At 46.7% G+C, this 13,946-nt stretch overlaps 1 protein-coding gene across 1 annotated transcript; it reads right to left on the reverse strand.

Annotated features, from left to right (window-relative positions):
• Positions 1-11,588: 11,588 nt before the first annotated feature.
• Positions 11,589-13,067, reverse strand: LOC112040197 (uncharacterized). The gene is made up of 2 exons (XM_065766858.1): positions 12,340-13,067; positions 11,589-12,294 (listed from the first exon to the last, which is right to left on the reverse strand). The coding sequence occupies exons 1-2, from the start codon at positions 13,065-13,067 to the stop codon at positions 11,589-11,591; spliced, it is 1,434 nt and encodes a 477-aa protein (XP_065622930.1).
• Between the last annotated feature and the right edge of the window lie 879 nt (positions 13,068-13,946).

Below are 13,946 nucleotides of genomic sequence, written 5' to 3' on the forward strand. Positions count from 1 at the left end.
CCAAAACAATAATTTAACTATATAGGCAAAACTTATTTACAATACCTTTGATATTTTTCATTAAGTTTCCTGTTTAAATTTTAACCATATGTAATAACATCGTCTTTTCTTCTTTTCTTTTTTTTGTTCTTTCTCCACTTATCTTTCCCTTACGAGAAAAGCCAAATGGCTTCAAACGCTTTCATCCTCATTTTCCCAAGAAACAAACAAATTCCAAAAAAAAATTTTGGCTGAAACTCAACAATTTTTTGGCAAGATCCCTTCACAACCACACCTCACATTCATTTTGGCCATCATGTGAGGAGGCAGATTGGTTTTCACCCACATGAAAACCTATAATAGAAGCTTTAAGAAAGAACCAGCCTAAGAGAGTGATGAAGAAGACAGCGGGGCATGGTGGCTTAATAAGGATACACAGGACCTTGATATCCTTGAATCTATTAAGAATTTTTGGTCCATGGATTTTTCCCTTATTTTCTTTGATTTGTTACTAAACAATAATGAGAAGAAACTTTTTTTTGTGAGAGGAAGTTTCGATTGCTATTGGGTAAGCCATAAAAAGAGAGAAGGATTTGGAGGAAAAAAAAAGCCAAAGAAATATTAAAAAGAAAAGAAAAGAAACCTGATGTCTCTAAAGGAGACTTTAGTGGAAGAAATCCGGAGGAGACTTGGAAGAAGTCAATGGGAGCAGATCAAACTAAAGTACCAAACCAAAAAATAAAGATTTAGTGGAAGAAGTTAGTTGGGGAAAGATTTGAAATCTGAAGCTAAAATCACACTATAAAAAACGAGACCTAGGCTGAGACCTATAGCTGCGTTTTTAAAAACGCGGCTATAGCCCTAAAAATAAAGCACCATATTCTACAGAAGAATAAAAGCCAACAAGTTGAAAGCTAAGCTTGAAAAAAGCAGAAGCTTATGACGTGCAAACTTTGATAGTATAACTAAACAATAGTGCGGGTTCATCTAGAGCATAATTAGCAGCTATTATGAACTTAAGTCAGAATAGTGAGATAAAACTCACATTCCAATCAAGTGTGGTGACATCTTTACCCTTCTCATTTGTTCTACCCTTAACATGTTTCAACACTAACACGTTCAAAGGACCATTAGAAGTAGATCTCGAGCTACATTTGCAGCTCTGCTATTTTCCATATATGAGCTGTTGAATCTCCGAATCTACAAGTTTTATCAGGCATACAACCAAAAACTATTAAAATTCACAACCTTGAAATTCTAGGAATAGCAATGAAATTAACACATGCTAAGTAAAAAGTAACCCTTCATACTTATTTGACATAACCAACTAGACAATCAACCATTGCATCAAAAACAAAAACACCACTTAAACTAATTAAGAAACCCACAATCAGTATATAATCAAATATAAAATATCCCAAGAAACCAAAATACTTTTTTTTTATGTACTCACAGATTCCTAGTCCTGCCTGTGACGCTTTTTTTTTTTTTTTTTTTGTACAGAATACCCTTTATCCAAAAGAAACCAGGAATGACATGGGATTTATAAAAATCAATACTATGCACTAAAATGAAAAAAATTAAAAGTAAATAATTATATAGATAGAATTATGGAACATGATAAGTTAACAAACACAGAGACGTGTGTAAATATATACAACACATAAAATCAAATAAGGCAGGCTATAAAAATAAAAACTTGATTAAGCAACAGAAAACAATCTAATAGAAAGAAGAACAAGAAGATACTGGAAAGAAGGATGACGGTGATTTTGAAGAGTAAGAGACAAAAGAGAGTGAGAGAGAGAGAGAGAAAGAGAGAAAGACATAAGAGACATACTGTGGGTCGAAAAGACTTTATAACTACAGACGAAGTCTCTGAGCCACTCAACTCAACTACAATCCAAGAATTAACGATGGGATTCCTTATTCCCTCTCCTGGGGAAATTATAAGGTACGCGCAGTGGGCAAGTGATATGATCTATTATTTTACAAAAAAAACTCATATTTGTTTAAAATTAATGAGTGAGAAATTTTTTTAAAACAAATATTGATTACTGACTTAACAATTTTAAACAAGTAGGACTCTTTTAGTGAAATGATAAATAAGTGACTTGGTCCACCAATGATTTGTATAATTTCTCTTCTGTTCGGGCTTTCACAGTAAGTTAATAAAGAGATTCTTTACTAATTATCCAAAAAAAAAAACAATAATTAATAAGTTGTGAAAAAAAAAGTTGTATCATAGACTTATAACTTATTCAAACAATGTAATTCCTAATAATAATTAACTAAAAAAAAAAAGATATGTGACTGATATTAGCCACTACACTCGTGTTAAATCTATTTCACTTTATTTTTTAAATTTTATGGTGTACAAATTTTTTTCATTTCAAAATAATTAATGTAGGGACCAAGTTCGGGCCTTCCTGCGTATTGAGAGAGTGGACCCAAGCCCAGCTAGCCCTACAATGAATTTGTAGAGAGCGGGGTCAAGAACTAGGCCCTAGTAAGGGATACAACGGTCATGCATGGTTGCTCGTGGATTTAAATAGTACGAACGTAGATAAAAATGAGCAATGATGCTCCTCGGCCTTTCCCTTGGGAGCTTGCAGTTCTCATTACTTCTTCAGTGATTGGTTACAATTACTTCCAGGAGAATACAAGTTGCTACCGTCTTCCTCTTCTTTTTTCCATCCCCCCTTTCCAAGAGGGATTCTTTACATTATATACTCCTTTCTCAATTGATCCTCGCCCTACATTTGTTGAGCAACCAGGCAACTACTTGAGCACCTGTCCAATCAGCCACCTTCTCATTCTTCCTGTGGATTGCAGCAACCAAGGCAGCACTGTTCTGGAATCCCCTCCTCATTAATGCGGCCAGGACGTTAGTTGTGGGCATTTAATATGGAGGTAACAGTTCGTCCTAGACTTGCTCCTCTACCGTGCTTCCATTGTTGACGCGTGGTACTTGCTCTTTCCTCTATGGATATTCAGGAAGACCCACCTTGATGGTATGTTGCCTGTTCACTTTTATGGTCTCGGATGTCCAAGGACAGAGTCATCCTCGGACCAGCTTCTTGGACACTGGGCTTCTTACTTTCATCCTCGGACCCTACATACATCCTCAGCGTGGGCTTTTGGGCCTGGTTCGAAGTGGGCCGGGGCTGCCTGACTTTCTGGCCCCCACAATAGCCCCTCAAAATCTTGCTGTCCGCATCCTCGGGCGGGAAGAAGGATTTTGACATCCTCGGGCCTATTCTGTGTCCAGTCGAGTCTTGTCCCCCGTCAGTGCTGGGGTCTTTTCATCTGCACAAGGCGCGTTGATGACGCTTTGGTGCGCGCAACGTGTCCTTCATTAAATTCAGACGGCTTTGTACTCTCCATGTTCAACGAGGTGATGCTAGTCTAACGGTGGAGGTTTGCCTCGTATTTATGGGCGGAAAAACCCGCACGGTTCCTCGATTTGGGGTATAAATACCCACTCAAACTGCTCTTTCCTCTTTTTCATTCGCAATCAAGAGCTCTCGTGCGTATATCCTGAGTCCAGCCAAATTTTCACTTACATCTCCAGCACAAAAAGCCTGTCCGAGGAGCTCCTCCTCATTTCTGTAAGTCACTCTATCCCTCTCTGAGCTCTCTTCCTCTCTACTCCTCATTCTCTTTCATTTGCTCTTTCTTAGTTCTCTTAAGCGTCACTTGGGATGGGTAGATTTAAGAAGTATGTCTATACTGAGGAGGCAATGGAGAAATTCATCGCCGACTATAAGATACCTAGCAACGTGGGCTTAAGGTATTGTGAGGAGGGGGAGTAGCTCCTTCGGAGGGAGAAGGGCGAGGTGGTGATTCCTATCATTGCCTTCCTCGAAGGTGGCATGAGAATCCCCATGGGGCCGGTGATGAAGGGCTACCTTACGCACTTCTGGCTAGCCCCCACCCAGTGCGTAACCAACATTTTTAGAATTCTGGGTTGTGTGGACGCCCTGAACGAGAAGATGGGGCTAAGATTGACCCACCACGACGTAAACTAGTGTTACAACCTTTAACTCCTAAAGGGTAAGTCGTATTACATGAAGACAAGGGACGACAGGGTCTGGCTTATTCAGTGCCTCCCTGAGTCTAGCAAGGGGCTAAACGAGGATTTCCTCATCGTGTCCGGAGAATGGCACGATGGCCTTCACTGCCCAACGACGGAGGGGATACCAAGTGGGGCAGTAGGAATAGGAGGGGGTTCAAGTTCTCCTTTTTTTTTCTTTTTTTTTTTTAACTGTTGGTGCAATTTGCCCCGTTTGGTTACTAACATGAATGTGTCTTCTTACTGCAGACTTGCACGCCTTCGAGCGTCACTTCAACCTAGTCAACAGGGAGGATTTGCAAACAGTGCTACGGGTGGCGGTTTTCGTGAACGAAGCCAACCATCAAGTTAGGGCCGCCCATAAAATCTTGGGATACACTCCTGTTCAAAAATCGTTTGCGGCTCCAAAGCACGTGATCAGAGCAAACGACCCTCGGCTGCAGAAAATCACTGTAACCGAGGACGAGTTTCTGTTCCCCGAGGAGCCCTTCATTCCAGAAGTCGTCACATCAACAAGCCCTTCTTCCTTCCACAGATTCGCAGAGGCCACAGAGGAAAATCCAGAGAGGGAAGAGGAAGTAGCTGATTTTGACCCCACCAAGGAAGAGTTTGACATTTTTGACCAAGTTAATCAATCCGAGGATCCTCCTGGAGACTTGGGCGATCCTCGTCTGACCGAAGCAGACTTCCTAGCGTCAGAGACCTCTCCTCGGCTTGAGATGGGTTACAAGAAGAAATCCCACACCAGTCTGCTGGATCTAATCGAAGGCCAACCGGGGAAGTCCCAGCCAAAGCTTCCCCCTCCTCCTCCCAAGACTCAGCCTGCCCAGACCAGGTCGGCCTCTGCCCAGTCCAGGCTTCCTCCTCCTCCACCTCAGACGAGTCTGCCCTCTAGGTCCATGCCCACTGATCCTAAGCAGAAGAAGGACAAAGGCAAAAGGCTTATGGAGGACAAGTCAGTGTCCTCGCAGGATGGGGACAACACTCTGTGGCCCTTTAAGCAGATAAGGATAGGCACTAAAAGCCAAGATATGCAGGTCATTACCCCGCCCGAGGCTTAGGCCTGGCTTCCCACCCCAATGCTCTATGGGGAGCCCCTGAGGGATGACTCCTCCCTTAGGGATTTTAGGGAGGGCGAAGATGCGTACGTGGCCGACGTGCTAGAGAGGTGCTTGCTGCTTCCTACGGATATGGCTGAGTTGGATTCTTTGAGGACTAAGCAGATTTTCCTCAGCCTCAAGCGGTACCTGGGAATGGTAAGACCCCCAGTACTTATGATTTTTTTGACTTCAATTTTTCTTTCCTTTTCTGAGTTTGGCTTATTATGCATTCATTTTGTCTGGCAGGCCGTCTAGGCCACCTTTAGGTTGGAGGCGGCGGCCAACGACTAGGGAAGGGCCCTGGATGTGGAACGTGAGAAGCGCTTAGAGGCCATTCGGACTCTCAAGACATCCGAGGCTGACCTCGCCAAAACCAGGAAGGAGTTAAAGGCGATGACCAGGGCTCGAGACAGTGCGGAGTCGAGTCTCGCTAGTGCCCAGAAGCAAGCCAAAGAGCAGACGAGGCGTCTAGGCGAGGCAAAAGAGCAGCTGAAGATCGCAAATGAGCTGATTGATGATCTGACAGCGAAGGTGGCTGCTGTCGAGGGGGCCAAAAAGGCGACGGAATGGGCCAAAGACGAGGCCCTAAGGGCTAAGACTGAGGCAGATTTTGGTAGGGAAGAGGCCCTGGCTACTAAGGAGGATACCGAGGCGGCAGCCTATGCCCAGGGGGTAGCCGAGATAGAAGCTGCCTACAAAGCTCAAGTTCCTAGCGTATGCAGGCGCTATTGTTCCCAAGTTTGGGGTAAGGCCCTTAAACAAGCCGGGGTCGAGGCCTCTTCTAACATGTGGAAGGCGGAGAGCGTATACTACCCCTTGCTATCCGCGAGGCTGCTTCTGATAGCTCCGAGGCTGAGGAGGCTGTTGAAGAGGTTGGGGCTACTCCGGGTGAGGGAGCTTCGGTTGTTGGTCCTGTCGGTGGGCCTGTCAAGGGGAGTGGTCCTCCTGGGGTGGTTGAATCAAGAGAAGGCCCCAACGAGGAGGCGCCCCAAGAGGTTGCAAATCCCCCCTCCGATGCCCAGGTCCCCACTACCGAGGAGGCAGCCATACTTGCCATGCCTCTGCAGGCTATCCCTCTAAGCCAGAGCTCAGAGGACCCTGAAGCTGCCACGAACCAGCCACCCACTGGGAGCGAGATTAAGCAGAAGGAATAGGCCCCTTGGCGCCTCGGTTTACTTTGCGTTTGTCGTTTGCCTTGTCTTTGTATCTTTCTTCTTTTCTTTCCTTTTTCTCGTTCTTTTTTTTTAACAATTAATGCGACTCTTGTCATGTAACTTTTAAGGACTTATTGCAATGCGAGTTTCATTTCCCTTTTTATCTGTTCTGGCTATTTATTCGCCTGTATGTTATCCACTCTCCCTTTTTTACTTGCATAATTTTAACTTCAATTGTATCTCGGCCAATCACGGTAGTAATTAACGTGAGGGCGTGTATACTTGGGCAAACCCTTTATGTCCTAAGGACTAGGTAGGGCTTTGGTCCTTCCTAACACAGGTCCCCTTTGGGGTAGTTATTTTCTCGTAGGCTTGAGTCCGAGGACCATGCAAGGTTTTGGTTCTGTCTAACACTTAGAACCTTTTTGAAGCAGTTAGTTTCCCTATAGGCTTGAGTCTGAAGACCATGCAAGGCCTTGGTTCTGTCTAACACTTAGAAACTTTTTGAAGTAGCTAGTTTCCCCATAGGCTTGAGTCCGAGGACCATGCAAGGCCTTGGTTCTGTCTAATACTTAGAATCTTTTTGAAATAGTTAGTTTCCTCATAGGCTTGAGTTTGAGGACCATGCAAGGCCTTGGTTCTGTCTAACACTTAGAAACTTTTTGAAGTAGTTAGTTTCCCCATAGACTTGAGTCCGAGGACCATGCAAGGTCTTGATTCTGTCTAATACTTAGAATCTTTTTGAAGTAGTTAGTTTCCCCATAGGCTTGAGTCCGAGGACCATGCAAGGCCTTGGTTCTGTCTAACGCTTAGAACCTTTTGTGAAGTAGTTAGTTTCCCCATTGGCTTGAGTCCGAGGACCATGCAAGGCCTTGGTTCTGTCTAACACTTAGAAACTTTTTGAAGTATTTAGTTTCCCCATAGGCTTGAGTCCGAGGACAATGCAAGGCCTTAGTTCTGTCTAACACTTAGAATCTTTTTGAAGTAGTTAGTTTCCCCATAGGCTTGAGTCCGAGGACCATGCAAGGCATTGGTTCTGTCTAACACTTAGAAACTTTTTGAAGTAGTTAGTGTCTAACACTTAGAAACTTTTTGAAATAGGTAGTTTCCCCATATGCTTGAGTCCGAGGACCATACAAGACCTTGGTTCTATCTAACACTTAGAACCTTTTATGAAGTAGTTAGTTTCCCTATAGGCTTGAGTCCGAGGACCATGCAAGGTTTTGGTTTTGTCTAACACTTAGAAACTTTTTGAAGTAGTTAGTTTCCCCATAGGCTACCATGCAAGGCCTTGGTTCTGTCTAACACTTAGAACCTTTTGTAAAGTAGTTAGTTTCCCCATAGGCTTGAGTCCAAGGACCATGCAAGGCCTTGGTTCTGTCTAACACTTAGAAACTTTTTTAAGTATTTAGTTTCCCCATAGGTTTGAGTCCGAGGACCATGCAAGACCTTGGTTCTGTCTAACACTTAGAATCTTTTTGAAGTAGTTAGTTTCCCCATAGGCTTGAGTCCGAGGACCATGCAAGGCCTTGGTTCTGTCTAACACTTAGAAACTTTTTGAAGTAGTTAGTTTCCCCATAGGCTTGAGTCCAAGGACCATGCAAGGTCTTAGTTCTATCTAACACTTAGAACTTTTTTGAAGTAGTTAGTTTCCCCATAGGCTTGAGTCCGAGGACCATGCAAGGCCTTGGTTCTGTCTAACACTTAGAACCTTTTATGAAGTAGTTAGTTTCCCCATAGGCTTGAGTCTGAGGACCATGCAAGGCCTTAGTTCTGTCTAACACTTAGAAACCTTTTGAAGTAATTAGTTTTCCCATAGGCTTGAGTCCGAAGACCATGCAAGGCCTTGGTTCTGTCTAACATTTAAAAAAATTTTGAAGTAGTTAGTAACACTTAGAATGGTCATCGAAATGTGAGATACATAATCAGGACAGGCTTAAAATATGGATCAAAAGAAACTTTTTCATTAATAATAATACATTTTCAGGTTATTTACATTTCATGGGCGAGGTACAGGTTTTTCATCTAAATCTTCTAAATAGTATGCACCTATCCCTACTATTGAGGTAATTCGGTAGGACCCCTCCCAGTTTGGTCCCAGCTTTCCCCAGGAAGGGTTCTTGGCAGCCCCTACGACTTTCCCCAGCACCAAGTCCCCCAATGCTAGTGGTCTAAGCTTTACATTAGCGTCATATCCCTGCTTGAGTTTTTGTTGGTAATAGGGCAGCTGGATCATTGCTCGTTCTCTTCGTTCGTCAACCAGGTCCAGGCTCCTCCCCAGCAGTTCGTCATTACTGCCTAGAGTGAAAGAGCTCATCCTTAGCGTTGGGAAGTTTGTCTCCAGGGGAATCACTGTCTCGGTACCATAAGTCATGGCAAAAGTGTTTTCCCTGTTGACAGTCGGGGCGTAGTCCGGTACGTCCAGAGAACGTGGGGCAGCTCTTCTACCCATCTTCCCTTGGCGTCATCCAGTCTCTTCTTAAGCCCATTGACGATGACCTTGTTAACAGCCTCGGCCTGTCCGTTTCTCTGAGGGTAGGCGGGCATTGAGTGTCTGTTTATGATCCCGAGTTCACAACAGTACCTTCTGAAGGCCTTGCTGTCGAATTGGAGCCCATTATTCGAGATGAGGGTATGCGGGACACCAAATGGTGTGACAATGTTCCTCCAAAGGAATTTCTTTGCGTCCATGTCCCTGATGTTGGCCAGGAGCTCTGCCTCGGCCCACTTGATGAAGTAGTCCGTGGCTACCAAGAGATACCTCTTATTCCCTGGCACTTTGTGGAAAGGTCCTACAATGTCCAAGCCCCACTAGGCAAACAACCATGGACTGGACAAAGGATTGAGGACCCCTCCAGGCTGATGAATATTTGAGGTGAACCTTTGGCATTAGTCACACTTCTTGACATAATCCAGGGCCTCCTTCTGCATTCCCGGCCACCAGTATCCTTGCGTGACGGCTCGGTGGGACAGGGATCTTCCTCCCGTATGGCTCCCACAGATTCCCTCATGCAGTTCTTCGAGCAGTAATTCTGCTGCTTCGAGGTGGACGCACAGTAGGTATGGTCCAGAGTAGGAGCACCTATATAACTTGTGGTCCTCAGACAGCCAGAACCGAGAAGCACTCCTTCATATTTTCTCTGCCTCTGACCTCTCCTTAGGCAGAACATCATCTTTGAGGAATTTCATTGTGGGGTCCATCCAGCTAGGGCCCATCCTAACCTGATGGATGGGGATTGCTCCCTTTGCCACCTCACTCGCTCTCTCCAGTTTCTCCACAAGTATGATCCGAGGTAGACCCCCTACCGAGGAAGTCGCGAGTGTGGCTAACGAATCGACGTGGCTGTTCCCACTCCTAGGAATATGAGACAAGCTGAAGGGGCCAAACTCCGACTGCAAGCGCTTGACTTGGCTCAGGTACTCTTGCATTCTCGAGTCTCTGGCCTCTATCTCTCCCTTTACCTGTCCTACCACCAATCTCGAGTCTGAGAATATCTCCACTGACTTTCCTTCCATCTTCTGTACCATGACTCTTCCTTGCAGTAGTGCTTCACACTCGGCCTCATTGTTTGTGGCCGAGAATCCGAGCCTCAGGGACTTCTCTATGACATGATCTTCAGGGGATACTAAGACTAGTCCCACTCCAGACCCTCTCTGGTTAGCCGCGCCATCAACATATACCCTCAAACATGGTGACCCCAGGATGGAGACTGCCCCAACTGGCTTTTCATCAAAGATCCTCTTCTCGGCCGCCACTTCTATAGTTGGTTCAGCGAACTCTGCCGTCAAGTCTGCCAGAACTTGGCCCTTTATGAAGGTCCGAGACATGTATTTAACGTCGAAGGCCCCTAGAATGGTGTTCCACTTTGCAATTCTTCCCGTATAATCGGTAGCCCGAAGTACGGACTTCAAGGGTAATTGGGTTAAAACGACCACCGTGTGAGCATGGAAATAATGGGGCAGCTTTCGCGTAGCATGGACCACGGCAAGTATGGCTTTCTCCAAGGGTAAGTACTTGACCTCGGCTTCGTGCAATGACTTGCTAATGTAGTAGACTGGTTTTTGAATGCCACTGTCATCTCGTATCAACACCAAGCTCACAACGTGGTGCGCCACGGCAATGTATGCAAATAGGACCTCGTCGGCCTCCGGATTAGACATGATGGGTGGCCGGGCTAGGTACTATTTGAGTTGCTGGAAGGCCATGGCACATTCTTTAGACCACTCGAATCCTTTCCACTTATTGATCAAAAGATAGAAGGGTCTGCACCTGTCAGCCGACCTGGAAATGAATCGATTTAGAGCCGCGATCATTCCAGCGAGCTTCTGGATCTCTTTAGGGCTGCGCGGAGGCTTTAGGTTTTGGATAGCCCTGATTTGGTCGGGGTCAACCTCAATCCCCCAGTGGGTAATGATGTAACCTAAGAACTTGCCAGATCCCATGCCAAATGAGCACTTGGAAGCATTTAGGCATAGCCTGTGCTTTCTTAGGACGTCGAATATACAACCGAGGTCCCCCAGATGCTCGGATACCAGTTTGCTCTTCACCACCATATCGTCAACATAGATCTCAATGTTTTTGCCCAACAACAGCTTGAACATTCTCGTCATCATCCTCTGATAAGTAGATCCAGCGTTTTTCAGGCCAAATGGCATTACCTTGTAGTGGTAGTTCCCGATGGGTGTCATGAAGGCTATCTTCTCTTGATCCTCCAAGGCTAGTAGGATCTGATGATAGCCCTGAAAGGCATCTAGGAAGCTCATCCGAGGATGGCCTGCTGTCGCGTCTACTAGCTGGTCTATTTGTGGCATTAGGAAGGGGTCCTTTGGGCATGCTTTATTCAGGTCCGTGAAGTCTACACAAACCTTTCATTTTCCACTTTTCTTCTTGACCACCACAGTGTTGGCCAACCACTCGGGGTAAAAAACTTCTTTGATAGCCCCTGCGCACTTAAGCTTATTGACCTCTTCCTTAATTGCATCGACGTGCTCTTTTGACAGGCGTCGGGGTGGCTGCTTCTTGGGGATCACAGACGGGTTGACGTTAAGGTGGTGACAGATGAAGGATGGATCAATCCCTGAGGCATCGTAGGGATCCCATGCGAATACGTCAAGGTTCCTCTTGAGGAACTCAAGCAACTCCTCCTTCTCCCGGGGAGGCAGCTGGGCTCCAACTTGAAAGAACCTCTCCGGGTCATCATCGACAACCACTTTTTCCAAGCCTTCATGTTTCGCTTCCTCGGCGGCCGTATCAGTTGGCACCACCAAGGTCATTAATTGCTATAAGTTTTCGATCGCGACAGCCGAGGACTCTGCATCGTGTCGATGTGAGGTGGCTGCCACCATACACCGCCTTGCCGTGGACTGGTATCCTCGGATCTCGAGGACTCGGCCCTTTGACGAGAATTTCACCTTCTGGTGCAAGGAAGAGGCAACGCCCCCCAAGGTGTGGGGCCACGACCTCCCTACAATGGCAGTGTAAGGGGAGTACGTGTCCACCACTATAAATTCCACCTCCACTACTTCCGGGCCGGTCTGAATAGGCAGCCTGATCACCCCCTTCGGGATGACTAGCTTCCCATCAAAGCTCATCAAGGGAGAGCTATAGGGCGTCAAGTCTTCCCGCTTTAGCCCCAGCCCCTTATAAAGGTTGGGGTACATGACCTCAGCCACGCTGCCACCATCCACCATCACCCTTCTTATGTCGTATTCCCCAATTCTGAGAGTGATCGCCAAAGCATCGTCATGGGGTTGGGTGGTCCCGTCCTTTTCCTCCTCGGAAAAGCTTAGGGTCGGGTGGAAGCCTCTCCTAGCCCTCTTTGGCTTGGACTGGGACTCCTTGACGGGCACCTGGGTCACAGACAGCACTCGTGAGGGGCGCGTGCCTGTTCTTCCTGGCGCAGTCAAGATCACATTAATCGTACCAGCGGGCTGCCTTATGGCAGTGTCCCTCTGTAGCTCCTGGTAGGTCTGGCCTTGATGGCCGCTGGAATGGTGCAAGAGGTGCTTCAGCTTCCCCTCCCAGATTAACTAGTCCATATAGTTCCAGAGGTTCCTGCAGTCCTCTATAGCATGTCCATGGTCCTGGTGGTATTGGCAGTAACGGTCCTGATTGCGCCTCTCAGGATCCCCCAACATCTTATTCGGCCACTTGAAGTACGATTCGTTCTTGATCTTTTCCAGCACCATGTGTACTAGTTCTCGGAACACGGCGCCGACAGCCTGGGCGTTTGTCGCCCCAGATTGTCCTATGAAATCTCTCTTCGGACGGGCGTTGTTATACTGGTCCGACCTGGAATCCCTCATCTCCTGAGGGATAAACTTCTCCTTCCCCTTGCCCTGTAGCAAGTCTTCCTCTACCTGCTTGTATTTATCGATTCGATCCATTAGCTGTCGCACGCTGGTGGCAGGCTTACCAGTTAAGGAATTCCTCAGGCCGTGCCCAATCGACAGTCTGTTCTTGAATGTATTGATGGCGACATTATCGTACTTGCCGTCCAGCTCGTTGTAAATCTCCCAATACTTGTCTGAGTAAGCCTTAAGAGTTTCCCTGTCGCGCATGGTCTGGGACAGTAACGCGCTCATGGGCCAAGGAGGTCTGCTGTTTGTAACAAAGCGGGAACCAAAGGCCTGGGTCAACTGTCTGTACGAGTCTATGGAATTCATCCTCAAGCCGTTGAACCACCTCATTGCCATGGGTCCCAAGCTAGATGGGAAGACTTTGCACATCAGCGCCTCGTTCTTAGAGTGGACAGCCATCCTCTGGTTGAACTGGCTCACGTGCTCCACGGGGTCCGTTTTGCCATTGTAAACAGTGAAGGTTGGCTGCTGGAACTACCGAGGGAGCACCGCCTCTTCTATGTGACGCGTAAAGGGTGATCTGGAGAGCCGATCCAGTGCCCTGCTCATGGCGTCACTTCCTAAGCCCCTAGGAGTTGGGCTGTCACATTTACGCCTTTGGTAGCGCTCATCCTCGTGGGAGAAAGTTTCGCTCGGGGGTGTTCTCGACCTTTTCCTGTAGTCGTCATCGTTTTTGTCGTCAGAGGGTAAGTTAGGGTTGGGTTCGGATTGTCTTCGTTGTGCATGGCGCAGCTTTCTCTTCAAATCATCTATCTCTCGCTGCATGGCCACCTTATCGTCCTGTCTCTGGGATGTGTGACTCTTAACCTCTTGTGATCACGTGGCCTGGCCATTGTCATGCCTCTGGGGCTCGTGGTCGCTCTTGTGGGTATGGCTTTCGCTAGTTTGTGAGGTAGCTTGCCTCTTAAAATCGTCTGTTCTCCTCGTTTTGGCCGTGCCCGGTGTCACTGTAGTTATTCTGATGCTGGGATTTAGCCGGTTCATGCCGACGGGAACTCCCTTGGTGAGGGCCTAATCCTACCATGCCTGGCTATTGTCCTTACTAGTGCACGAGTTCTTCCCACAGACGACACCAATTGTAGGGACCAGGTTCGGGCCTTCCTGCGTGTTGAGAGAGTGGACCCAAGCCCAGCTAGCCCTGCAATGAATTTGTAGAGAGCGGGGTCAAGAACTAGGCCCTAGTAAGGGATACAACGGCCATGCATGGTTGCTCATGGATTTAAATAGTACGAACGTAGATAAAAATGAACAATGATGCTCCTCGGCCTTTCCCTTGGG

This window comes from Quercus suber, unplaced genomic scaffold (assembly GCF_002906115.3).
Source record: "Quercus suber isolate HL8 unplaced genomic scaffold, Cork oak 2.0 scaffold_2, whole genome shotgun sequence".
NCBI classification, from domain to species: domain Eukaryota; kingdom Viridiplantae; phylum Streptophyta; class Magnoliopsida; order Fagales; family Fagaceae; genus Quercus; species Quercus suber.

What these genes read in the sequence shown, in the direction of transcription:
- LOC112040197 (XM_065766858.1), bottom strand. Translation starts at nt 13,067, where the DNA reads ATGGCTGTCCACTCTAAGAACGAGGCGCTGATGTGCAAAGTCTTCCCA. An exon ending in CTCTGGAACTATATGGACTA is followed by an intron (nt 12,295 to 12,339) that starts GTTAATCTGGGA and finishes GCACCATTCCAG; the next exon opens with CGGCCATCAAGGCCAGACCT.